Genomic DNA, 26480 nt, shown 5'->3' with positions numbered 1-26480 from the left:
AAAATAATCAATGTTTAGTTCTGTCTTCATAAGTACTGACCTGTAGAGGTTACGTAGTTTTTATAGAATATGTTTGTGTTTGGTCCTCTAAAGTTGTGGGGTTTTGGTTATTTTTTTGGTTGACGGAGTTTTGTTTCTGGGTTGGTTTTTCTTTTGGCCATTAGTGTTTCTGCTGGCAAATGGAAGTAGTGCTACATAAAAGCAGTGCTTTTTTCTAAGCAGCATTAGTGGCAGTATTTTGAATTTAGGAAGGATTATTATTTAATCACTTTAAAGTGCTTTGTTGAACTCATTATGCACATGTGCTGTATTACGTACTTGACTCTTTATTTTGCCCTAAGAATGATCCTACCATATATATGGAGAGGAGAATATATGGAGTCCTTTGGGGCTTTAGTTTCTGTCCCTGAAATACAGGTTTAATTATATACATTGGCTAGAATCTTTCTGGAAAAAACATTTTATAGAAATAGAGCTTCTTGTCATTAATTTTGGTGTTTTTGATTCCAAAAGTTTGCTTGAGGATAAGCTAGAGAATGTACTACACTGACTAATCAGACCTTTATTTAAAAGTGGGTATGGAATTAGGAAATCTTATATTTGCTGCCCTAGTTCACTCAGTCAGTTGTTCTCCAGTATTACTCTGTTTATTTAAAAGGTACAGCTCTCCTCAGCTTTATCTTTAAGGATGCTGTAAGATGAAAAATAATTTTCTTTGAAGGCAAACCAGTGGTGATCAGCTGCTCCTTGTACCTTCAGCTTACTTGGTTTTACATGGGAAAAATAGCAGCATATTTTGCAGGCAGTTGACCACACTGCAGCTAGCTCAAACACAGTAGGAGCTGGAAGCCAAGCAAATGTTTTCAGAAAAGGAAAGTAGTAGAATCTCCAAATATCAGTGAAAACTCTTACTGTTTTATTTTACAGATAAATACTCTTAAATTCATTAGCATTCAAATCAAGAGTTGTAGGCTAGGAATAGTGTTTCCTTTGTAAATGTTTTATTCCCCCCCTCCCCATGTGCTTTTGCACAAGGTAACTCAGGCAGCAGCCTTTGCTGGAGAATGCTTTTTGAACTCAGCCTGGCTACTCCCAAGAAGCTGGGCTAATCTGATTAGGTGTTTTTACCAGACAAAATAAAGCAGTTTCACCTACACCTTAAGGGTTCATAGAATTAATACAAAAAGATTTTTTAAATTGTTGACTTTAAATTGTTCTAAGTCAAACATTTTTAGGATAACACAAACCATCTTGTTGGGATTTGGAGTTCTTATGCTCTGAAAAAAAATCATTAACTAAGTCCCTTTTACTCCAAAGCAATGACCCCGTGTTTGTACTTCATTCCTGCCTCGGGCTGAAGGCACCTGTGGGGAGTTGCTGTGGCTCAGCTGATGAGATTCTGTATGTTGTTAAGCTGTGCTTGTGAGGTGGTGTTGATGGAGTTTTATTGAGAATTACCCGGCTGATCGAACTACGCTGTTCCTTTGAGGTTCAAGTGCAGTTTGAAGGTAAAGCTGGGCCAGTCCTGCTGAAAGTCTAGTTTGTTCTTTGCCCCATTGCAGTTTTCTCTCTTCTCCCTTGCACTAATCTAAAGCTTGAAGAACTGGTTCAGGGAGCTAAACTTGATCAAAAACTGTTTTTGTTGAATCTCCTTATGAAGATTCCTCATTCTGAAAAGAAGCCCTCCCAGTTTAGGCCTGAGAACTCAGCAGAGACGTGGATCATCTCGTGTCCTTCCTTTCTGCTCCGTTCTTGTATTTGTTGATGGCTCTAAACTTGTCAGTCCTATGACCATTGCTGCAGCCCACAGTGTGTACTAGAGGTTGGCAGTGGGATACAGCTGTTTAAAAAGTACAGGAAAATCCTGTCCTTTCAGGTTCTTGTGCAGCATGGCATAGTCAGCAGGTGATTGCTGCTGAGCCCAGCGCACTGAGGAGGAGAGAACCTACTCAGAGGTTGTCCCAGCAGAAGTCAGACAGTCTGAAATTATTCTCTCCATGCCTGCCTAACTAGGATTCCTTGTGGAGCATGGAAGTGTCTCTGGTGCCAGATGATAGTGACCCTGGGTGAATAACTGCTTGCTTACTGCAAGAGTGGTTTAGAGAGTAAGATGTGATAGCAAGGCTGATAATTGTGTGAATACCTGGGGTTTTCAAGCTTTGATTTTTTTAGTTGAGGCAGCTTAAATCCTGCACAGATTCCCTGTGAGCTAACGTTTCCTAAAATAGCTTCTGAACTCTGCAGCGTACCACTTTTTAAGAGAAGGGTATGTGAATCACAACTGATGCTGATGTTAGCCCTCCTTACAGTGGGATCCAGAGTGCTTGGTAGGACTGATCCATCCTCATTGCTTTTTGCTGTTCCTTTGAATGCTCTGCAGGCTTTGTCAGCAAATAACAACTTTCTTCGTGACCTCCAAAATGTCAAGCTGTGATACCGAGATTCTCTAAACAGTGATTCGGTTCTGTGTTACATAGAGTGTGGCAGCTCCTCCATAGAAAGTTTACATGTTGGGAAGTAAGTGCAGAATAGTGTAGTTGGAGGGTTGGCAGTTGAAGTACCAAGGTAGGAGAAAGGCAGGGGGTTTGTACTGCAGTTTATACTGTGGATAGGGGGTGCTTGATAGTACCGTGAAAGGCATGAGCTGAGCCTGGTGGGCTAGGGTGGGAGGAAGTGCAAGAAAAATTGAAAAGTTCAGTAAGAGTAATGTAATATTAAAAATAGCTGATTTTTTTTAAAATATTCCTTCTCCTAAATTAATATGCTTCCTTGCTTCTCACTTGGGGAAATTGTGGGAAGGGGAGGATGTGACTAGGGAGCAAAGATGCCCGTCACTGTACTATTACTTCTTTATCTTTCTTCTTTTTAAGCATCACTGTTAGATTTTTAACTCCTGCATTAACTAAACATGTTGCAAATGTATCCTTTCATTCCTTCCAGCCTTGATTTATGGAGGAAAGAATGAAAGGGGGATAGGTATATACCAGAAGCAGCAGCATTATTATGCTGCTTGTATCTTTATCTTTGCTATTACTTTGGCAGCTGCATTTCTGACTTCCAAATTTGACAGTTTCTTCTAATAAAGTATTCACATGCTTAATCCAAATACTTCTATTAATTGTATCGCCTCCACAGCAGTTTTCATGGTAAGAGCTGGGTATTTGCAAATTTTTTCAAGTGCTTGACAGTGCATGTGTAGGCTTAACTGTATGTTTCACATCAAATTATAGATACATGGATTAGGTGTGTATAGCATGTAAATGATGCAGTGTATCTATTAATCAGGAATATAATATAATTTTTGATGGGAAGGGACGTAAATGACAACTTGCAGTTGACTGCAGTTTGTTGCTAAAATAACTAATAAGCTTTTTTGGTTTGTTAATAGGCTGGCTGGAAGGAAAACCACGCAACATTTATGAATGAACTGAAAAATCTTCAGGCTTCAGGACTAACAACCCTTGGTCAGGCACTCAGGTCATCGTTTGACTTGTTAAATCTCAATAGATTAGTGTCTGGAATAGACAACTATGGACAGGTAACAAATCTGTTTAGAGTCTTCTGTCTTTTTTTATTTTTCTGTGTTTTTTGAAATTATAGTGGGGGAGGGATTTTTGTGGTTCAAGTTTGTTTTTGCGTTTAACTTTTGTTTGTTTTTTTTTTTTTAATGTTATATAGCTGTGTGTTAAAACTTGGAATTGTGAACTTCCCCCCCTCCCCGTCTTTATTCTTTCTTATTACATCTACTGAACACACCCTGGAATATACTAGTGCTTTTTTTCCTTATTGAACTACAAAGAAAGCAGTAGTATAAATGACCCCGCTGTAGGTACACAATTGCTGCATGGAGCATGTACAATGGAAGGCAATGCATCTGCTTTGCAGTTTTGTGTTATCCGTAGTTAGTGTCCTGACTTCCCTCTCATACATCTGAAGAGTCCATTTAAAAGTAGTCTGGTTTTTGCCCCGCTGTCATTGTGAGATTCTGAGTTCTCTGTATTATTACCAATTTATATACTGCTTTTGTGAGCTAGAGTGGTTTTGAACTATTACTGGAGGAAAAAGACTAGTAATTTTAAAAATCTTATGGTTGTGTGTGTGAGTGCACACAGCAGCACATATTGCATAGTTCTGTATGGCTCCACACTTACTGAAAGAAAATTACAGAATTATTTTGAAAGATTGCTCATCTTACTGTTTATTTTATAATGCAAAAATGTAAGCCTATAACTGAGTGTTAAGGTTACTATTAGCATTCCTGTGCTTTTGTCTCTAGGGAAGGAATCCATTCTTTTTGGAGCCATCTATTTTGATTACCATCACAGATGGAAACAAACTGACAAATACAGCTGGAGTTCAAGAGGAGGTAAACTTGCATTAAATTCTTTCAAGCTATGATCTTGCAAGTTGGCACTGTGTTGACATTAATATTAATTGTTTTTTTCCTGCTCATAGTACTTCTACTTCATCAACCTCTTCTGTAATAGAGAACAGAAACTAGCTATGCTGTCATTGCCCAGTCCCTAAATGCATACCTCACATAGGTTTCCAGACTATAACTTCAGATAAATTAGCGGATAGGAGAGAAATGGGGTCTCTTACAGAGTAATGAATAAGTTTGAGCATTGTTTTGTCAAGTGCTTGAAAATAACCTTAAATCTTTCTTTACCAGCTTCATCTTCCTTTGAATTCTCCTTTGCCTGGAAGTGAACTAACCAAAGAACCATTCCGTTGGGATCAAAGGCTGTTTGCTCTAGTGCTGCGTTTGCCAGGAGCTGCATCTGCTGAACCAGAGCAGCTTGGGAGTGTGCCTACTGATGAATCTGCTATCACACAGATGTGCGAAGTTACAGGAGGTAACTGAATGTTAGCTTGCTTTGGTTCACATTTGGTATTTGCCGTAAAGTATTTCTTTGATTCAACATCACCTCTTGCTCTTTTCTCCATCTGAATTACTCAGTGTCCATATGAAGCTGTGTGGTGTTTTTTGAGCTTGGTTTCCAGAAGCAGAGAAGTTTAAAATAAAACCATATTCCTATTTCAGATCTTCTAGATGCAAGAGAATTTTCTTAAGGCACCAGCAGGAGGGATTGGAAAATTTCTTAGATTGTCCTTCCAGAGGTTGGCTTTGCTCAGTCATGAGATTTGTTATTTAAATGGTGAATTGAGTGGGACAGGTATTATTGAGATGTTAATTCTGCTGCAGGGCTAATCAGCTAAATTTAATCTTAAAAGATGGAGCCTATTCCTTGAATTGGTGCTTGAAAAATATGTTGCTTGGGGGGACAGTTTTGGAGCGTACAGGAGTTGGTAAGGTTCAGGTAGGCAAAAGCTGATAGATTACATAGACTGGGTGAAATCAGATGTTCTTAAGGGCATTTATAAACTTGGCCTTGGACCAGCCTGATTTAGCCTTAATGGCCTCTTTTACTGACGAGTAAAAGCTCGGCAGGTTGTTTTTTCCCCCCCTTGGTTGTATTGCATTTGGAAAGCGTTTTGCCTTTCACATAAACTTGTACAAAGTTTGTTGCTATTATTTTGGATAAAACTGAAAACCTTGGCAGTGTATAAGACACCTTCCTTAATTAAGATTACTCAAAACTTGCTTTCATATTTTCCCTGTGTAATTTATCTCTTGCATAGGTCGTTCTTACTGCGTTCGGACACAAAGAATGTTGAATCAATGTTTAGAGTCTCTAGTTCAAAAAGTCCAAAGTGGAGTTGTTATTAACTTTGAAAAGTCAGGACCAGATCCAGCTCCCATTGGAGAAGGTATAGTAACTGGCTTTTTACCCCGAATGTTCAAGAAGAAATGTTTTGTGTGCATGCAGATGTCCTTAAGTGTCTCTAGTGTCCTTCCTACCAGCTTTTCACTGTAGTGTACAGGATGTGTTGAATGCTTAATACACTCTAAAAAAGCGATTAAGCTATAAAGCTTATATGCTTCAGTGACAGAGCTCTGGCATCTCTTTAAATATCCCAAATCATAATGGATGTGCTCTTCATAGCTTTTGAGTAGTTTTATGTTTATGTTTAGTCTTGTCTTTGTTATATTTTTAGAAGTATTGGTTTGATCCTTGGTAAGTTAAATGGTGCCATATGCTTGCACGTATTTGTATGGATGATCTACCTGCTTGCTAGCTCTCCTGTCGCTTTTTTTCTCACCTCTTTGGGGGGCTGAGGGAAGTGAATGTTTGCAAGAAGTAGTAAAGTTTGAATTACAGTGTTGTCAAAACTTGGTTTTAAAATAATTAAATCCAGGACTAGTGTATTTAAACAACTAAACATCTCTGAAGTAATCTCAATGCTTAATTTTCTGCATGTTTTCATTCTGCTGATTGATCACAACAGAGTAAGTTTCAGTTGAATGTTCTCAGCTGCAAGTGAAAAACTGTGTGAAGAACAAGGAATTATTTTGCTAGCTGCAAGTAAAGTGCATAACAGGGAAGAGGAAATGCACTCTTAACGTGGAGCAGTTTTTCAGATTTGCTGAAAGGAAGGATAGAGAGCTGACCAGTTTGTGTTTAGGAAATGAGGATGTTCCTGGAATGTCAGAAACATAATAGCTCTTAGGATCCCCTGAGCATCCTAGCATAGCCAGCTTTATTCCTGCTTTCATTTTTGAATCACCTTTTTCTTGCTGTATATATTTTTTTCCTCCTTTTGCTTATTTAAATGCCATTTTATTGGAAGGCTTTCCTGTAATGCTGTGCAGGACAGCACCTCAGCAAATTCCTGTGTCTCTGTTGGCCCAAATGTTCTCCTATGTGGCAAAACAGCTGATTAAGTTTTTTTTCTGTTACACTTAAATGGTGATGCACTGTGGATATGAATGTACAAAAATACTGAGACTTTCTTTACGTGAAAAACCCTAAATTATAGAGGAATTAGATGGGATTTAACAATGCAAGAAAAATCACTGTGTATATAATGCAGAGAAACCATCTTAAAGGTGTTTTGTGTAGTATTATTGGCCAGCTATTGAAAGCAGGGAAAATTAGTAGTTTAAAATATCCTTACAGTGTAAAAGAGTCTTTAAATGGGTGATGTCTGCTGTGCTGTTTGCTTTGAAAAGCAGTCTTTGAAAACTAATGCTGAGATTCTGTACTGCTACAAACTTTTGTCCTCAGTGTGGAGGGGAGTCGGTGCTGGTACACTGCAGTGGACTGGCGGAAAACACTGGTCTTCCCAGTAGAGCGTGGGATTTAAGTAATCTGTGAATTCTTACTAATTAAAAATGTGACAAAAGCTGCTCCTGCAAGATGCATCTGTCTTTTCTGTGAAACTTCTCCACTTCCAGTTTCCACTAGTGGCAGCATCAGTCAGAGAGCTTTCCATGCAAATCAGTCTTTACAGGTGCAGCAGAACTAAAAACGATAGGCTTGCTGTTGCCTGTCAGATCTGTGTCAAAGCACTAAGCTTAAGCAAATAGCGTTTTCCGTAATACACGAGTATGCCTTCCTGCACTAATTATCCAACGGCTATGCCACAGGAGCAGAAGGGTAGATGTGCGCAAATGTTATAATTGTTTCTCAGATGATGCTGTTCAACATACTGATATATAGTTTTTTCAACCACTGATGTAAACATCTTTATGTCTTTGAAATAATTGTGATGAAACACCTTATTGGTTGCTAATAGAGAAATTTTGCTGGGAGGCAAATGCATGCATGTAGCTTTTTATTTTCTTTTCTTTTTGTTGTTATTTTGCTTTGTTTAAATTTTAGATGGACTTGTTGATTCATCCAGGCCCATCAATTCATTTGCTTCTCAACCGTGGCATAGCTGTCATAAACTCATTTATGTACGGCCTAACCCTAAAACTGGTGTTCCTGTTGGGCATTGGCCAATCCCAGAATCTTTTTGGCCTGATCAGAATTCACCTACACTGGTAAGTAAAATAAAGAACTGAAAAAAGAATTCTGCACCTAGTGAAACAGACTGAAAATTAATAATAAAGTGGTTGCATTTTTTTAATACTTTCTCTGTTTACTAATACGAGCTTACTTTGCTTTAAAAGAGTAGTTAAAACTATTTTTAACACAGGATGGTATAATCTAATGTAAATGCTGTATGCTGTGATGGTTTTTGCATCTGGAAGGTTTACTTCATGTATATGGTTAGTTAATTGGGTAAATGGTTTTAAAAAGATTATAAAATTTATATTACTTCATGTACCACAAATTACAGTGAACCTATTAAATTTTAATCAAAGCTTTATAAAATGCATTTATGTGGAAAAGGGAGTATTTGTTTTTGATAGAAGGTCAACCATGTTTTCTTTGCTTAGTATTACTTTATGTATGGACTCTCATTAGCAGGAAGAATTAAAACAGAAAAGTTACCCCATTCAGAAAAAGAGGGAGAACCAGCATTCATTTCTCCTTTTCTTAATGAAATGATAATACATTTGGCATGTCTTACTAGCCTTTCGAAACATCTTTCTTTCGTTAGGCATGTTCTGTTTCTGTACTTCGAAAGCGCTCAAAGTACTGTTTTCTTCCCCATGATTCAAGAGGAAAAAAATCAGACTTGGCAGGGAATACCTTGAGATATCGTTTGCGAAGAGAGCAGAGTTTCACATCTGTAATTCTGTGAACATCAAGCTGGGAAGCAGAGTTGAAGTTTTCTTCTTTAAACCTGTCTGTGATACTATAGGTTGATTGTCATGGAGGCTTTTAAATATCAAGATAAATAATTGAATATAACCATGTTTTCCTCTTGGTGAGATGAATGTGTGTACGTGTGTGTGTGGCTTTTTTGTTTTTTAAAGGTAGAGAATTAGTTAATGAATCTATATTTTTGTGTGGGAGCTTGTCTCTTTTTTTCTAAGGAAATGGTAGAAACTGAGAGTTTAAGCCTACAGGATGGTAAAATACATGTGTATGAATCTTCTAAAGATAATTGATTTGTTTATAAAATACCAGACAATTCATATGTTCTTCCCCCCTTCCTTTTAGCCTCCGCGCACAGCTCACCCTGTTGTGAGGTTCTCCTGTGTTGATTGTGAGCCAATGGTAATAGACAAGCTTCCTTTTGACAAGTATGAGCTTGAGCCTTCACCCTTGACGCAGTACATCTTGGAACGAAAGTCTCCCCATACCTGCTGGCAGGTATTTGCCCTTTATTTGATTCTAGAAACGTAATGGGCATCCTAAGGTGCTTTAGTCTTTGTAAGCCTGGAGAATTGGGGTCTGGTTGCAGTGTCTGCAGTTGATGAGAAGAGACGTGTCAAGGTTTCAGTTACCTCCTTTCTAATAGAATTATCAGGAGTCAGAATGAGTGTTCCCTCTACAGGCTTTGTAATCTCATTTAATTCTGTTTCTGGGTCCATCTCATTTTGCTAAGAAATGTGTCCCGCAGGTTCCATTTTCAGCTAAATTGAAATTCTCTGTAGGCTTCCATTTGCTTACAGGGAAAACCTAGCACTAGTTTCCATCATGTTACCTAATCAACAGCTGCAAATAATTTCCACTAGATGGTTGAAAGTTGAAACTGCTAATGGGAATTGAATGGAAGCAGTTGGTCTTGTTGACTAGATTGGCCTCAAAGAGGTCAAAGTTCTGTTGCTGAAATCCTTTGTCACATATTCCTTTTGTGATTTTTGGATAGGTAACTTGTTTCTGCATCCTCTGTAAAATAAGGCTTGTAATTCCCTTCTCAATGGTGTTCTTGTAAAGGGTAGCTTAATATGTACACCAGGAGTTTGCTTAGTATGATACTTTAGCTGGAAAGATGGGTTTGGAGGTGTCTCTTCCATGTTTCTGTTTCCCTAATTAGTACTACAACTTAACTGAAAACATAACAGGCATATTCAGAAGAAAATTGAAGTTACTTTTAATAAGCGAATTTCAAAAATATGCTTTAGGCATTCATAGGTAGGTACTTTATTTGCCTAAGTTACTACAATTACTCTGCTGTTTTTCAAAAACTGCTTTTCTTCTCCCCGCTACATATCAGACCCTTACTAACCAGAGAAATAGGCTCACTGTCATAGAAACCATGTAACAAACTCTTTCTTATGCTCTGAAAAAATAGAGAAAAAAAACCACTTTAGTTTTACTTCAAGGTTTACCTTTTTTTTTTTAAAGCAAAACTGTTTTTGGCTAGATGTGGGTTATTTTGACTGTCACAATAAGAATACATACCATCTTTATCCTGTTGAAACAGTTGTTTGTATGCATTGCTTTTCAAGGTTAATACCCCTATATATATAAACTTAGAAGAAAAAAAAGTCAGTGTTAGGAATGTTGGTGCTTAACGTAATTAAAACACGTTTCTTGAATATTTGTTCATTTTGCTTAATTTCTATGCTTAAAAAGTTTTAGATTTATTTTATTTTAAATTTTAGTCCTGCTATTTTATGTGTCAGAAAACTGATTTCAAATAGATAGTTTTTTAACATACCTTCAACAGATGTCCCCTGACCTATTTTAAATAATTTCAAAAACTTTTTAGAGCATCACTTCAAAGTAGTTTCACTAAAGCACTGAAGATTATACTGTGAAGAGCATTTCCACACTGACTGGGCATACACTAAGTGTTGCATGGCTCAGTTTTGTGACTGGGGTATGTAAGTGTACGCTGATCCTGATGTGTGCAACCTCAGACTTGGCTGTTCTTGATAATTTGCTGTCTTAATGCAAGTGGTTTCAGATGGATTTTAATTTTTAAATTCCCTGTGCTAAATATTCTTCATATTCTTCTAATACAGTGATATCTCTTGTTCTTTGTCAGGTATTTGTGAGTAGCAGTGGAAAATACAGCGAACTTGGCCATCCGTTCGGGTATTTAAAAGCAAGCACTACTTTAACCTGTGTAAACCTCTTTGTGATGCCTTACAACTACCCTGTTTTACTTCCGTTGTTAGGTAGGTAATAAATTTACATTGTACTGCCAATGCAGCTACTTCAGAGTAAGAGAAAAACAATAATGGTGTTCTGCCTTAGTTTGAGACGTTATAAAATAATGGAGATCAGAGAGTAGACAATGTTGCAAACTCTTTAACATAATTTGGGAGGAGAGGATTTTCATACCCCCTCTCCCTTTTTTTCTCTCCAGCAGAGGAGGAGAGCTACCAGCTTCCAGTGCATGTTTGATGCTGTTCACCTCCTAGACACGTAGCCTCTTCCTTAACCTGGAGTAAGCTTCAACCTCCATTCTTTTCCCTCATTTAGGGTGTGGTGTATCCAGGTTTTGTAGTTGCTCTTGTAGCAGCTAATTTTTTACTGGAAGATCAGATGCAGCGTTTGTCACGGGTGTTGGGAAGAGGGAATTCCCTGATGCAGTTTAGAGCAGTAAGAAGGAATCGAGCAGTGAAACAGTCTACATTTCTTCCCTGCGCAAAGGACCAGTGTTTTTTTCACTCGCACAATGAAATTACTTTCTACAGGAAAGGTGGTATGAAAAGGTGCTGTGTGATATGGATAACTGCCATAATGATTACGGCTATTAGGGCTCTGGCATAAAGGTAATGGCAGAGGGAAGAGTTTCCTGGGTGATGCTAACCCTTTTAGTTGCAGATGCTGTAAGGCGCTTTTGTTCTGGTTTTCGTGGGTGTGTTTAGTGATACAGAGTAACAGTGGAGATCAAGAGAACTAACATTGGCACTTACTGTCTTACACAGGATTTTTCCATTCATTTCTAGAAAAAAAAACCACAACACAGTTCAGGAATGCTTTTTCATAATCCTGGTCATAACAAAAAAAAAAGAAGTTTTTGCTTGCTGATAATTGGAATGTGTCTTATACGGTCATCCATGTAGCCTAAGTATTGTCTGAAAGTGTGCAAGTAGGATACTTCTAGACTTAGAGTTTCTGTGAGTTTGTGGCTACTGAATTATTGCAGCAGATCCACTGGTTGAAAAGCCATCACTGATACTAAATAAATTTCCCTATTAATTTTGATTTTGACATTTGCAGTTCTGCTGTGTCTTCACTGGCAGCTCTTGTCTTCCCCCTGCCTTTTTCGCAGGGGTGTAAAGCTCTTCCTACTCTTTGGAGAAAGGCATTTTTCAGTATGTGTAGTGCTATTCTGCAGTTTACTCACCTGGTATCCCACATCTTAAATTTCTGAAGGCTGTTAAAAGGAAAATGCAGAGCTTCCATGTTGCCTGAGTTGTAAAGCGGATGTGTTCTCTAGAATGCAAATACTGTGCATTCAGTATTATTAACACAAACACATACACAAAGTGTTATGTTCAGATCTTGTTCCAGGACTTTGTTTATCCTTGGTCTCTAAGGCATGGTGAAATTAAGTTCTGTGGAATATATATACAACACAAAAGCATCTCTGGCCCCTTTTCTACTTAGCAGTGCAGAAAATGAATAAGATGATAAGCAGCATACCTGTTAAATTATTTGTATATGTTTTAAAAAAAAATACTGACTCTGTGTTTGTGTCTGTGGGTAGGTAGGGGTTGTTTCTGTTTTTAAACCCTCCCCCTCTGTCTGTCATAATGCATATCAATAGTGGATACTGATGGTTCAGTAGAGGACTGATTTGCCTGTGTAAAACCAATCTTTCCTTACTTTCACCCAGATTAAAAAGGGTGTGAGAACTTCCAAGCCCAGGAGAAGTCTGCTCTCTATTCAGCCACTACCACCCATATTGGTGTATCAGCGAGATTCTAGTGGCTACTGCCCTACTGGTAGAATATTGTGTTGGAGGACAGAGACTTATCTTGGGACAGTACCGCAGATAGTTTCTCTCCCTTCTAGTGACTCCTTCAGACAAAGGCAAAACCACTACCTCTGTATTATTTGTAATGTCTTATCAAGTGGCTTATGTGTGTTCAGCCTTATCAACAGGTAGCAAAATGCTTAGGAATTATTTTCTTGCATTTTTGTGTTCCTCCTGTATTTTGAGCAGGGGAATTCACTTCTGTTTTCAGAAAATAATGTGTCAGCCCTAAAAGGCAGGTAAGGTAGGCAGGTGTGAGGAAGCTTGCAGGTGATATTTTAACAAACTGAAACTAGTTGTAGTTGTCTATGACTGAAGGAGGTAAATTATGGAGGTAAATCCTGTAGATGTGGTGGTTTATATGTTGGTTTCTGCAAGAGTAGATTTGGGAATGCTGTAGCCTTTCCTAGCTTGTAACTTAATGGGTCTGCTTTTAGAATCTGACGCTTTGTAAGGAAAGGAGCCAATTAATGAGACTTCATAAAACAGTGAAGCCGCACAGTCCGTGTGTTAACCTGACCCGTGCGCTGTGGTAAATTGGTTGTCTGACAAAAATTCTGGCCTCTAGATCTTTTATGGAGGACAGACCACGTGGGATGTGCTGTTGCAGCTGAGCAGCTCCTCTTTGCTCTCATAGGAAAGGCTAGAGAGGCATCATGACTAGCTTGGGGTGGTGGTTTGCTCTGAGAACTGAGGAGGTAGGGTGCCGTTCTTGTCTTGTCTTTTTTTGTTCAGTGTGAGGCAGCTTTCTGAAGGCAGAGCTTTTCACAGACAGATGTGGACGTACTTTGATGCTGAGTATGTTTGGTGCATGGATTATAGAAATTTCCTCTTGAAGGATTGTTGCCTTTATCTGGTACTAGCAAAGCTATTGTATTGTACTTCAGATATTCTTTTATGTAAAACAATTGTTCATAAAGTAGAAGTCAAACAAGAGGTTAGAGAGTGAGCTTAGCAAAGATGAGGTATACATGTCCTTGCCTCCAGCCTTGCCTAAGATATTTCCTTGGCTGATCTTAGCAGCATTAGTGGGGGGGCAGGCGCTGCTGGGCAATAGGAGTAATTATTCATTGGGAGCGTCAGCAGAAGCAGTAGTGAAACAGTCATGACAAAAATACCATGAGAAGGTGGTTAATACCCTTTCTCTCCGGGTCTAAATATGCAGAAGGATGAGCATTTAGAAAATGTCTGCCTGTGAAGGACTGCAACGTGGACAGTTTCCTTTTATGCTTTTACAGGCTCCTTGAGAGAACCTGCAAGTATTGATTTTATATTTTGGAAACTAAGGGCTGCCTTTCTCATGAATACGAACGTAGCAAGCTGTGGCACAGGGAGGGGGAGCCAAACATTTTGTATCGATATAAAAAGAGTGCCACAATACCTTTTTTTAGGGGTGAATACTATTTTACATTGTAGCGGCTTATTTTTGGCTAGATTGTTTGCAGGGAGGGATATGGCTTTCCATGAGTGTAAAATCATGAATCTCTACTGCTTAAAACAAAGGAACATATCTGTTAGTGCAGAGGCAAGTGTAAGTTTTTACTTTGGGTTACGTGGTACAAGCTGTTACTCACAACTAGGCTGTTGTCACATGAACTGTTCTTGTAATTAGGCTCCAGCCGAACTACTAAAATTACCTGCTGACCATTCTTTGCCTCATGGGGTTTTTTTTTTAAACTGTTCACTGAGCCTGAAAGTGCATCAAGTCCCTTTATGTGGCACTGGGTACTAAAGGATGTATATTTGTATCCTGTTTGTCACAATTGGGTTGTTCTATATATTAATCTGTAGTGGATAAAGACTTTGCAACACAGTTTTAAAGTACCTGGTCTGTTTGTAGTTCTACCTGATCTCTTGAATTGTTGCAGTTTGTGGCCCTTCCCTCGTGTTTTTTAATACCATGTTCCCAATTATCCAGTGCTTTTAGTTCCCTCTGAGTTTAGAATTAAAAAGAATTCTGCATTAAGTGGACTATACAGAGAGTAGTATCTGAAAAATGAATAGGTTGGACTAAAACTGATTTATGAAAAGATTTTTGCAATACTTTTGGATTTTATCTGCAAAAGTTTGGGATTTAGTCTGCGAACGACATAGTTAACTAGGTTACTCTTTGTTTGCTTATTTATGTAAAAGATTATGTGCAGCTCAGGGCACAGTGGAAAAAGTACATTTCCAGTGCCTGTGTTACAATCTGCTGACAGCGTATGTCTCAAACTCTTGCGATAGAGGCAGGTAAGATGTTGACAGTGATGTTATCTTTGAAACCTGTGGCTGTGTTTACCACTAGGACTCTCTTCCTTTTAGAGGGTGTGAGTTCGTGCTGTGGGGAGGCTCTCATTTTAAATAGGCAAATCTTTGCTGAAGCTCAGCTTGGATTTAAGAACTTTTTACTTGGATAGCAAAGATCAGGGAGGTGCTTTTGTATTTGATTTCTCAGGCTACAGCTATGCTGTGGATAAAGAACCATAGCTAGCTGAGCATTATGAATATCTGTGCCATTTAAGAGTGGCTGTGCAGTCAGACTGCAGGGGTTATATACTGGTACAGCCTTCACTGTGCAGGAAGTGAGACAGTAGTAAAATGCTCATGAGGGGTTTAAGGTTCAAGCTGTACTCATAACCAACTCATAGACTTTAAAATATTAGGATATTCTATGATATTGAACATTTTACATGGGGTTTTTTGTTTTTGTGTGGGTTTTTTTTTTTTCCCATTTTCAATTTTGGGAGAGGGGAATAGTTTAACTTCCGTTTTGCTGCAAAAAGCTAATAGGCTTATAAGATAAGAATGGATGTTATTTTATATTTGCCATATGTCATGGTATCATCACAGGTTCTCTTGGATAATAGTGCTAAGCATGTGGTATGTTGAGATTTTAAATGGAGTTCTAACTTGTCCTCTTAAACTTCACCCCACTTCCTTCAGGCCAGGAAAGAGAACAATTAGCATCTGTAGTGTGGTTTTATATTTGATACAGAATTCATTTAGATTGGAAAATACCTGTAATTAAGTGTGGTTTGACTATGAGAGCTTGGAAAATCGTATCTTAACATCTGTTCGATTTGTGCAGAATACTCTGCAAGGCAAATTTTCTTCTCCAAATACATCTTCATGAAAGTTCAATCTGAAGAAAACAATCTCCTTGCTGCATCTGTCTTTCGCACACCCTCTTATGTGCATCCCTGTCTCCTGCAGATCTCTCCACCTAATTTTTGGACACCCCTTTCTCCAGTCCTGCATATCCTTCCATTAGCCTCACTTTGCCAGCATGTTACAGCCCTACTAAGGAGAAACTTGATCCCAATTGATAATCCATAATTTCAAATGATAAATTGCAGGATACTGTGTTCAATTCTGATGTTTAGAGATCACTGTTACAGTTCGTAGCGTGCATGGCAAATAGCTACATGCTTCAACTCGGTGATTCCTAAATGGCAATATGCGCACCTCTAGTGCAAGCAAGGTATTTCTAAAACAGTATCCAAAGGAAATAATGTGTCTGGTTGCCCCTCTCTTAAAGGGCAGCAGTTTTCGTAGCTAATTACTGTCTCTTGTCTGTGTCTGTGGGAAAGTTTGCTGCTCCGGCAGGCAGTGTGGCTGGAGGTATGCCCCTTCTCTGCCCAGGGCAGCTGCTGCTCTTGTCAGCAGAGTCCAGCAAAGCTGACTGGAAAGATTCCCTGCTCTGGTTTTTTTTTTTTTTTTCTTTCCCTTTGGTGCCCAATAATGTTTTTACTGGAGACCAGAATTCATCATACAGGTTGAACAAAAGAAAGCTGGGCTGAAAATGGAAATTGAACCAAATGGTGGTGTTTGGTTTAATCAGATACAGGGAGTCCCTGATGATGCAGGGGAGGCAAAACTCTTAACAGGTGGATCTGTTGTACCTTCCATGCTGCTAGTAGTTGTGCAGTATTTACGTCTGTTGTACCTTGTAAGTTTGCCTTATAATGGGGACTTGCTCTGGATTGTCTGCTGCAGCTAGGACTGGGGATTCGCAATCCTTCAAACCTAAGGTTAAGAACAGTCGTTGTGGGGAAGCCCCATTGGGAGATGGGTGGTGGGAGAAGAAAAGGGGGGGGAACTTGGCACGTTGAATTTTGGATAACGCTAATGGTCTGGGACTGTATAAATAAAACCTTCTTTTGATGTTTTCCTTGTTGCAGATGACTTGTTTAAGGTTCACAAACTTAAGCCAAATCTGAAGTGGCGACAGGCTTTTGACAACTACTTAAAAACAATGCCTCCTTACTACTTACTGGTATGTTCCTTTTCTCATTTCATCTTCCTGGGTATAATGGCTGGTGTGACCAGAGTCCTGTGCATCATACCTCTTCCTAGTAAATTTTGTTTACATAATTATGGTGACATTTAGGTAGTAAACATTTTGCTTTGCAGAGGTATGTAGATCAGGTCAAACGTTTTTAAGAAATAAATAAATTTGTAGTAATATTGAGTAATAGCAACTATATTACGCTATTAAATGTTTTCTGTTTATTAACTGTTAAATAAGCTTTAGATTGTTCAGAGAAAACAAATTTAGCATTATTTTTGTAACTTGATAAGGGAAATGCGGATTTGTTTGCTTATTAACGTGGGTGAAGTGCTAGACTTTGGGAAGCTGATACTAAGAGAACTGGCTGGGCCAAATAAAGGGTGGGGGGAGGCACCCTGTCACCTTTTGCGTGTAGCTTGGACAATGCACCTCAATATGGACTTGCATCATCCCGGCTATTCTGGTACTGAGCCTTTGAGTGGAAATTGCCAGTGGCACCACACTGTGTGGTGCCTTGGTAATGTGGCATAATGTCCATTGCGAGCTAGTTAGACTACCAAACTCATGTCACATGTTATCTGAATAGACTTGAATTTTAGTGGCCAAAAGCGGAAAAGCTAGAGCACTAATCCATGTGCCTTAGCTTCCTGTAATTGATCTTATAAATTTTTTTTTTTAAAGACTTATTCTCTTACTATTGTGTATTTTGTTTTCCTTATAGCCATTAAAGAAAGCCCTAAGGATGATGGGAGCTCCAAATCTGATATCAGATAATTTAGATTGTGGACTTAGTTACAGTGTTATCTCTTACCTTAAAAAACTCAGCCAACAGGTAGTATTGATAAAACCTTTGCAATTAGAAGTGCGTTGATTATTTAGTTTGTGGTAATCTCATTATAAAGCAGTTAATCCCTGTGGGAGTTCAGATGGGTGTGCAGCATATATTATAATTGAAGATTGGTGAGCATTTCCACTGCGAATGTGGGTGAATACAGAGTGATTCTGTAGCCAGTGATTGTGCCTTCTGTAAGTGGTGGAGGGGAGTGCGAAGGAGACCTCTTCAGCTACATTTTAAGTATCTGCTAGACCTTTAAACTCCAAAGATTATCACTAATTGGATTTATGACTGCTCTTGCCATTGTTCTTCACAGCTGAAGTCAGAGACTTGCTCTTAGTCTCATGTTTATTTCCATGCATGCCTTGGCAATGTGTACATTCCAAAAAAGTGTATGTTTTTGTCCACAGGGATTAAAGTAATAGTTCAAGCTTTATAGCTGAGCTTCCTGTTTCCTTCAGGTCAAATCCATTCTGTGCGCTAAGCGTGACCTGGTGGGAAATAGCCTTACATACCTTTTTCTCTTTGTCAAGAATGCCATTTCAGGTGTAACTGTCTGTAAGCCATGCCTCCTTAGCACGAATGGTTCTTGTAACAGTAGTTTAATATCTAGAAGTCAGTGGGGAAGCAGTGCAGCCTTTAAAATTACAAAGAAAAAATCCTCCGCCTTAAAGAATGCACAAAATACATTGTAAAAGCTTGTGAATGACTGAGCATCTATTAGACATAAAAATTCCTGTGGTATTTTGGTATGCAAATTTGTATTATTTATCTGCAATATGGAGTTGGAATGGCTTGAGATGGCTACTGTGGTTTTCACAGACGTTCTCAGCACATGAAACAGTTTAAGTATGTTGGATGCATTAAAAGCTCCTGTATAGGGAGAAGCAATTGCAGAATTCTGCTGTGCTCCTGCTGTCCTTAAATTCAGAGTTTCCTGCAGATATGAAGTAAATCCTGCAGAGGATGAGATCTGGGGGAAGTGGGTTGCGATCACTGTGGGTTTTGGGGTTTTGGTTGGTTGGGGATTTTTGGAGGTATTGCAAGTGGGTCTTACTTTGAATACAGTTAAAGCTTAATTATTAAATTTATTTAATTAATTAAATATTAATTAAAATTAAATTATTAATTTATAAAGTAAAATTATCTGTAGCTATAATAAGAAATCTGTGCTAAATGGAGAAGTAATATGTTTTTAGAAATTACTGATTAAGCAAATTTTAAAAATTATTTTTCTCCCTTACCTTGTTGCAAACATATAGTGCAAACCTTAGTTCATAGGTTGTTTCAAAAATGAAATCTGGAATATGTTACTGTATCTGACTAATACTGTTTAAGATTCAACTTTACAGTAACCTAAGGTATTCCCCCCTTCCGTTATTTTTTTTTTTTTCTTTCCCTTTAAAGATGATTCTTCAGGGACACAAAAGAAAGTCACAAGACTTGCAGCAAAATCAGGGATATTCACAGACCTCCTACTGGCTTATAAATTTAGATACACTGGCTATTTTTCCATATGCTAGCACATTAGGATTTTTTTCTACTTGAGATCTAATCCATGTAATCCAATATCTCCCTGGGTAGGTAGTTCTCCCGTTTGTTGAGTAGTTGGGAAGTAAATCTGTAGTTTTATTCTCTTAAGGTATTATGTGTTTTATACTGGAAATCTGCAATGCCTGCTGATTCTTTAACTCATGGTGTGATTCCATTTTAGACAAAAATAGAGTCGGAACGGATAATAGGTTCAGTGGGTAAGAAAGTTCCACAAGAAATTGGAATAAAAGTGAAAAATCACTCCAGTGGCCTCTCCTTGGTACACAGTAGGGATTTTAAGCAACTGCTGCAAGGGATCACTGGGGAATCTCCACTGAGACTGGCGGAAATGAATGTTAAAGAATTTGCTGGCTTCCACATAGGACTTTTAAACAAGGTAAACAGCGTAGTGATCTTGCATGATTAATCATCTGTTTTAAATGGGTAACTTCTATGGACTTAGTGTAGAAGAAGGAAGTAAGTACTTTCACTGAATTGTGAAGAATGCAGCGTAGGCATAAATAATGAGAAGAATAAACGCAATTTTTTGCACTTGCTTTTGGAACACTGTTTGAAAATCCCTTGGTAATAAACAAAGATTACTGTATTTTAAGTGGCAATCTCTGCAAAAGACAGCTATTGTTGTTCATCCAGGAATTAACATGCTTAGTTTTAATGGAGCTGAAAGCACTAATGCTGAATAAGTTCTTGTTGAAGACAGTCATTGAGTTTGCTGTATCCGGTTATGAAGCTCTGAAGTTACTTCAGAATACTTTTTGTAATAGTTAGCATTATTACAGTTCATAGAGGAATTTCTCTGTGCATGAGAACTGATGGATTAACTGGAAGTTATTTTGTTATAAAACTAGGATTTGAAGCCACAGGCATTCAGAAATGCATATGATATTCCTCGTCGCAGTCTTCTAGACCAGCTAACTAGAATGAGAACCAATCTTCTGAAAACACACAGGCTTATCTTGGGGCAGGATGAAGGTAAGTAGCCACCATTCTTCATTAACAGTTTGGAGATTAGTTATTATTTTTTTAATTCCCTGAGGTATTGTTTTCTGTCCCAGGTGAGGGAGCAGAAGTTGGACATGCCATCATTTGTTGAGTCAGTCAGTGTCCTTTTCTTGATTCTGAAGGGGAAAGAAGGAAATCTTTGCCTTCTGTCATGCAAGATATCGTGCTTGCTTTGAATTTAAAAAATGAGTTTCATGGGAGAGCTTTCCTGTACAATAAGGTTCAGTAGACAGACATGTTTTTTATAGTGATGGTGGCTTAAAGCAGTGAGGGACTTACTTTGTTTTACCCTTGTTAGGTGTTGGTCATCTAAAGATGCAGTTATTAGCATAGAGATTAAACTTGCTTATTTTTCATTCTTCTTCTGCCAATTAAGTTCAGCTCTTGCCAGCCTTATTTCCAAAATTGTAGTCTTCAGCTCTTGCTCCGTAGTGAAAAGAAATAGTAATTTCTAATTCTTAAATGCTAACACTTGCAATGGAAGTGTGTAAAGTTTGTATTACCTTAGTTTTAAGGTAGATTAAATTAAGATCTCTTGTTCTGTTGCAGACTGCCTTCATAGTGTTCCTGTTGCTCAAATGGGAAACTACCAGGAATATCTGAAAATGATGCCTTCACCCCTTCGAGAGATTGACCCAGATCAACCAAAAAGACTACATACATTTGGCAATCCATTTAAACAGGATAAGAAGGTAGGAAGAACAACTCTATCTGCTGTACCTTTATATTTAACATGATTTGAAATAATTTTTGAGTAGAATTCCTCTCCAACAGCTGCAGTATGCTGCTGAGCTGTGTAGCTCTTCTGTCATATGGAGGAAGGAGTGGTGTCTTCCACGTGGTCCAAGAGAAATGTATAAAGAGTCATGTGGAATCACAGAGTGGCATTGGCCTGCCTTTGGTTACAGTGTACATTAGATGTCTGTTCTGAGAGCTGTAAAGTGTTTTGGAAGCCACCTGAATTTTAATGCAGAGGGACTTACTCCATCAATGAATTGATGAAACAATTTCTATTTTGCACTGGTTTTTAAAAACAATATTTTTTTTCTTTTTAGGGTATGATGATAGATGAAGCAGATGAATTTGTCGCTGGGCCTCAGAATAAGATTAAGCGACCTGGAGAACCCAATACTCCAGCATCACTAAAGAGAAGGCGTAGCATGTCACCGCTGTTGAGACGGCCACAGTCACCACCCGTTGTAACGAATCATGTTGGTGGGAAGGGGCCACCGTCTGCTTCTGGATCCCCGTCGTATCTGAACCTCAAAGGCATCCCAGCAAATAAAGGTATACTGAGTTGTAGTAAAGCAGCCTGCTTGGTCACAGATGGGAATATCTGTGTGTTTAAAACAAACAAACAAGCAAAAAAACCCCAAACTAAAACACCCCCTCCCCCCCAACCAACAAAAAACCCCAGCCAACTCTCTTTGTGCTTTCTGAGTTGATTCAAAAGTGCGTATCAGCATGTATGATGTATGCTTTAGTGTTAATTAGGACTGTGTTTCTTTTGCTGGCCTAGATAAAACAGGCTGCTGCTATAGCTAATGAAGTCTGGAATAAAAAAATAATTTTGAACTTTATTTTAAAAAAAAAAAAAACAAACCAAAAAAAACCACTGAAACCTTTTGCCAAAGTGGTTTGGAGGTAGCGAGGATTTCAGATCAGCTTTTAGTCCTCATTTGTGTATTCTGTGGTGGGAAAGGAAAGTTAAAATACAGTTACATTTTCATTTCCCACAAATACTGATTTTCTTACCCACCTGTTGCAGCAAATGTAGTCAGAAGAAAACTCTGGAATTAGGTGGAATTGGGGGAAGGAAGGAAAACATTAGTTTACTTAGAAGTCATAACATTGCAATAAGAATAGAGAAAATGGTGGTTTCATGATAGTGATAAGAGATGGTAACAGTCCAAAGGGAGGTGTTCTCTTGGTCACATCAGAGGTTGAATAAAAGTATACTGGGGAGTTGTTCAGCACTGTCAGATCACTACACAGTACTTCAAACAAGAAAGGATACAGATCTATTTCTTTTTGGGTTTTTTGATACTGCAGTTATGTGCTAGTAAGATACATATTTTTAATTTGTAGATACCAATAACAGTGTTGTCCAAGATGGCAATGGAGAGAAGAAAGCAGAAAATTGTCAGTCACTGGAAAAGCAAATTGATGGCTTACCTGTGCAGATGGCTTCTTCAGTTCCAGCTGCTCTGGGAGAGGATGAAATGTTACCCAATGACTTAGACTCTCTACCTGTTGAATTCAATTGTTTAAGTGAAGATGGGTTGGATCATAAACCTGGTACGAACGCACTTGTTCGAGGGCCTCTAAATTACAGCGTGACTGGAGATGACCAAAAACGGGTGATGGAGTCTACTTCCGAATCTGTGCCAAATTCATTTAAAATAACACCTACGATGTTGGAGGGAAACAATGCTGATATCAAAATTAAAGTGATGAAAGAGGTTCGCAAACCTGGAAGAAGTAAGTTGTGGGGGGTTTTTTATTAGTGGTATATTATACATGGTGCTAGAGAGAAGACTTTTTTCCTTGAAATAAGGAGCTATTTTCAAGACGCAACTTTAGATTTTGAATCATTTCTGATGGCTTGCATATGAGCAATGGAAGGTTACAAAAGGAAGATAAGTTCTTATATGCTGGGTGGGTGAGCCGAAGTTTAGACAGCAGTGCTGGGAAGTTGAGTGCCAAGTGACCTTGTTTGCCCTTGAAGATAGGTTAACTGTTACAGGAGGTACTTTGTGAAAGCACCTTTCAGAGGTTTTGGTTTTGTTACTTATGATCTAGTGAGACTGGACTGATTTTGTCTTCTGCTGCACTGCTCCTTGCATAGGCACAGTGTACTTTGTTGCTCTGTGTCCTTCAAAACGTCCTTTGGAGGGCAAAGGCGTATGCAGCTACAAGGGTGCATCTTGGAATGTGTTTGAAAGGGAATCTTAACAGTGAAGTGATATTTTTTAATTTGGTGAGACAGTGTAATTAGTGATGGAACGCTGTTGCAAACTCTTAAGAACTGAAGGCTAAAAATTTATTCTTTTTTTCTATAAGTTTTGATAACTCCCCAAAATCTATAAGGTTGTGAGGAAAAGCAACTTGCCTCCCCAGCTTGTTATATGTTTTGCCTGTACTTGAATGCAGGACCAAAACCAAAACCTGAAACTCCAACCAGTATATATGCTGTAGGATTTGTCATAGGCTTAATCTTTCATTTTTTTCTTAAATGGCAGATATCCCTAACATGGTCTATGTCTGAGTGAATTATTTCTACAAATTAAACTACTGAATATTTTTCTAATACATTGTGAGGTACCAGTAATTAGTATAATGGAATATTCTTAACTTCTGTTTTTCTAATCTTGCGTTGCTTTCGCAAAACTTTGTGTTTTGTTGAGACATATAATCATTGTGGCAGGCTCAGGCTGTTGAGAGATGGAGCCATTTTTACGCTGCATCTGTATTTTATTTTTAAAATGTTTTAAAACTTCCTACTTGGGTATGTCTTTGCTTCCTGTCTTGCAAAGTGAACTCGTCTTATACCAAATTCAGGTCTAGTAAATGGTGATGTAGAGCAAAATAGTATTATGTTCAGTTCGAATCACCTGTCTTGCTGCAGAGTTCAGGCAGGCATCAAAGAATCTAAATAGTAGTGGGTTGAATACGTGCATATATTCACAGTTCTGACCACATATCCTCTCTGTGCCTGCTGCAATCACTCTGAGCAGGCTCTTAGTCCCAGCATCATAAATATCTTCATACTGGTTCAGCTATGGAAAATAGTGAAACAATGCTCTTTTAATTTGTGTCTAGTTTAATGTATCCAGTTCATTCTTTTGCAGTGGATATATTAACTTTGTATCAGTAAGACAGTCATATTAATTGTGCTCACACTAAGCATTGATAATTAGTCCTTCTAAGAGAACTAATCTTAACCTCTACTTTCAGAAATGTCAACTCTAGGTTAAAACAGGGCTCGGTGGCCCTGCATGCATATTAACTGCTAATGATGGCACTGTGTTCACGGAGGTAGGAGGCTTCTCTACCTAGCCTGCATTTTCTGAGGGCAGATGTTTCTAGCTGCTTATTTTAAAGAGAACCTAATTCTTTAGTGCCAATTGTGAATACCAGATCATCAGTATCTCTTCAGATTATTGGTATCACCTGCTTTCTGTGCATAAAGCTAAGGCAGGCTTTTTTCTTGTCTTACTTGTATTGCCATACACAGAAATGTGAATCTCTGGGCTTTGGTTTTTCTTTTGGCTGTTAAGCTTTATCTAAAATGCATTTGCAAGGCTTATTTTTAATATATAGTTGGATTTTTATCTTTTTTTTTTAGATTATGAAAAAATTTTCTCTCTTCTTGAGGAGGTGCAAGGACCTATGGAAATTCAGAAGTATTTCATTGAATTTGCTATCAAGGAAGCAGCCAGGTTTGTATAGATACAAATGACTTGGAGTCATAAATTAAATGTTCATTTAGGTCATGATAGTAAATCATAAACTTTTCCAGTACTAGTATTTTCTGTTTTCCTTTTTGACATATTTCAATTATTGTAGTTGTTTTAGTGGTCAAACTACCATTATATTTTTATGGAGTAAATGATGTTTACTTCAAGTATAAATATGAAATAGAGAGATGGGTTATTATTGGAGACTGACGGAAAATTTTGGATGGGTTGGGGAAGGGCGGCTGTATTAAATTAAATTTTCTGGCCATTTTAATGCCAGAAATAAAGAAAGCTCTTCCACAGTGGAAACAGAGAGCCTCTGGTAATATGATTTGTCATGGCTGAATGGTCTTGCATTGTTAAACTGGTTTTGGAAGAAAAAAATTAAATTGCTCTCCCTCTCTTCCATAGGTTTAAAAAACGGGTCTTAATACAACACTTAGAGAGAATACTAGAGGAACTAGAGTTCAACAGCCTACCCAACAGAGTTAATCATGTCAACAGTAGATAATAATGTACCGGCCAGACGAATATGGACCAGGAATGAGTTTGCTGTGCCGCAGAAGAGTGGAAGAGGATGTAGCTGCTGCCCTCACCATCTTGGCAGTCAAGTGATTTTACTTTCACAGTCTGAGAAGAAGCAGTGGAGCTTTAACTTTAAGAACCTCTATCGGCAGAAGCTGGGCTATAACCTTAAGGATTTGCTATGAAAGGTGTGGCTTTTTTCCTGTGGAGGGTGCTATTTGCTCAACAGGCTGAAGAAAATAACCATTGCTGCCCCTCCTGCAGGTGATGAGAATTTACTCATTTGAACGCTGTCATTAGACATTTACGTGCTATAGGCAGCAGGTTGCACTAAAATGGGGCACTGTCAAATGCACACACTGTCTGCATCGTGGAGAGAGCCCGTGTGTTCCCAAAAAAAAACCCTCCCAGAAACACCTGCACTGGTAAAATTGCATGTTGCCACCACAGAGACAAGGGTCTTGTTCCCAAGAACTGCTAGCCATGCCTTTAAACTTGAGATTCAGTGTAGATTGAGAGTAAAGAAACTGCTATTGTGTTAATGAAAGCTAAAGACAGCCCTGTGACTGTTACCACCCGATGGTCACTAAACAATCTACCTCAGACTCTCTTCTGTTTTGTCTGCAGACATTATGAAAGTGCACCTGAGGCTTCCCAGGTCCCCGACTTCAGTTCTCTTTCATCCTGTGAGGAGGACGGAGATTCTTCAGGTGGCCTTGGCACACGCTGTGCTTTGGAAGCACTAAAAGGAAACGCTTTTAAAAACGTGTATTTTAATGTTCATACAAAAGAGATTATTTTGAACAGTATTGTTACCAGATCACTAATTTGATATTTTAACTGTATAAATTTTTTGGAACATATGTATATATAAAATAAACCATTTTATTAATTTTTAATAAGTGCTAATCTGAGGAGTCTGTAGCGGGCAGCACTGAGTTCCTCCAATTGTCTGTTACCGACAGACTGCTAATATTTTTGTAAAACCAGTGAATAGTGTAGCTATACTGCAGCTGAACCTGATCTGCACACCCTCAAACACAGTTTGTGCTTACAGTTACAGAGTGTGTTTGTACCCAGGAGCACCTGCCCCATCACTCAGCTCAGCCTGCGCGGGGTGCACGCTTTTCCTCAGTATTAAAGGCACTAA

The 26480-nt window shown here is 38.5% G+C and overlaps 1 protein-coding gene across 8 annotated transcripts in view; it reads left to right on the top strand.

Annotated features, from left to right (window-relative positions):
- The window catches only part of LOC142063261 (integrator complex subunit 6-like), a 42085-nt gene extending 15853 nt beyond the window's left edge, over positions 1 to 26232 (top strand). The window contains exons 3-19 of one of the 8 annotated variants that reach the window (XR_012662703.1): positions 3389 to 3538; positions 4277 to 4366; positions 4673 to 4856; positions 5644 to 5772; positions 7728 to 7891; positions 8961 to 9113; positions 10738 to 10870; positions 16845 to 16939; positions 17676 to 17786; positions 19504 to 19719; positions 20192 to 20315; positions 20895 to 21037; positions 21401 to 21632; positions 22434 to 22826; positions 24694 to 24787; positions 25217 to 25518; positions 25958 to 26232. Coding sequence is in view for 4 of the 8 variants with exons in the window: in XM_075106791.1 (XP_074962892.1) it covers positions 3389 to 3538; positions 4277 to 4366; positions 4673 to 4856; positions 5644 to 5772; positions 7728 to 7891; positions 8961 to 9113; positions 10738 to 10870; positions 16845 to 16939; positions 17676 to 17786; positions 19504 to 19719; positions 20192 to 20315; positions 20895 to 21037; positions 21401 to 21632; positions 22434 to 22826; positions 24694 to 24787; positions 25217 to 25316 (2511 nt within the window). In the remaining 4 variants the exon portion in view is untranslated. Of the gene's footprint in view, positions 1 to 3388; positions 3539 to 4276; positions 4367 to 4672; positions 4857 to 5643; positions 5773 to 7727; positions 7892 to 8960; positions 9114 to 10737; positions 10871 to 11061; positions 11143 to 16844; positions 16940 to 17675; positions 17787 to 19196; positions 19370 to 19503; positions 19720 to 20191; positions 20316 to 20894; positions 21038 to 21400; positions 21633 to 22433; positions 22827 to 24693; positions 24788 to 25216 lie in introns of those variants that run through there. The other 7 variants (XR_012662702.1, XR_012662704.1, XM_075106791.1 and 4 more) reach the window with 7 other exon arrangements.
- The last annotated feature ends 248 nt before the right edge of the window (positions 26233 to 26480 follow it).

Source organism: Phalacrocorax aristotelis, chromosome 11, assembly GCF_949628215.1.
Source record: "Phalacrocorax aristotelis chromosome 11, bGulAri2.1, whole genome shotgun sequence".
Taxonomy (NCBI): Eukaryota; Metazoa; Chordata; class Aves; order Suliformes; family Phalacrocoracidae; genus Phalacrocorax; species Phalacrocorax aristotelis.
The sequence above is the reverse complement of the archived record's forward strand: the minus strand, read 5'-3'. Positions and strand labels throughout refer to the sequence as shown.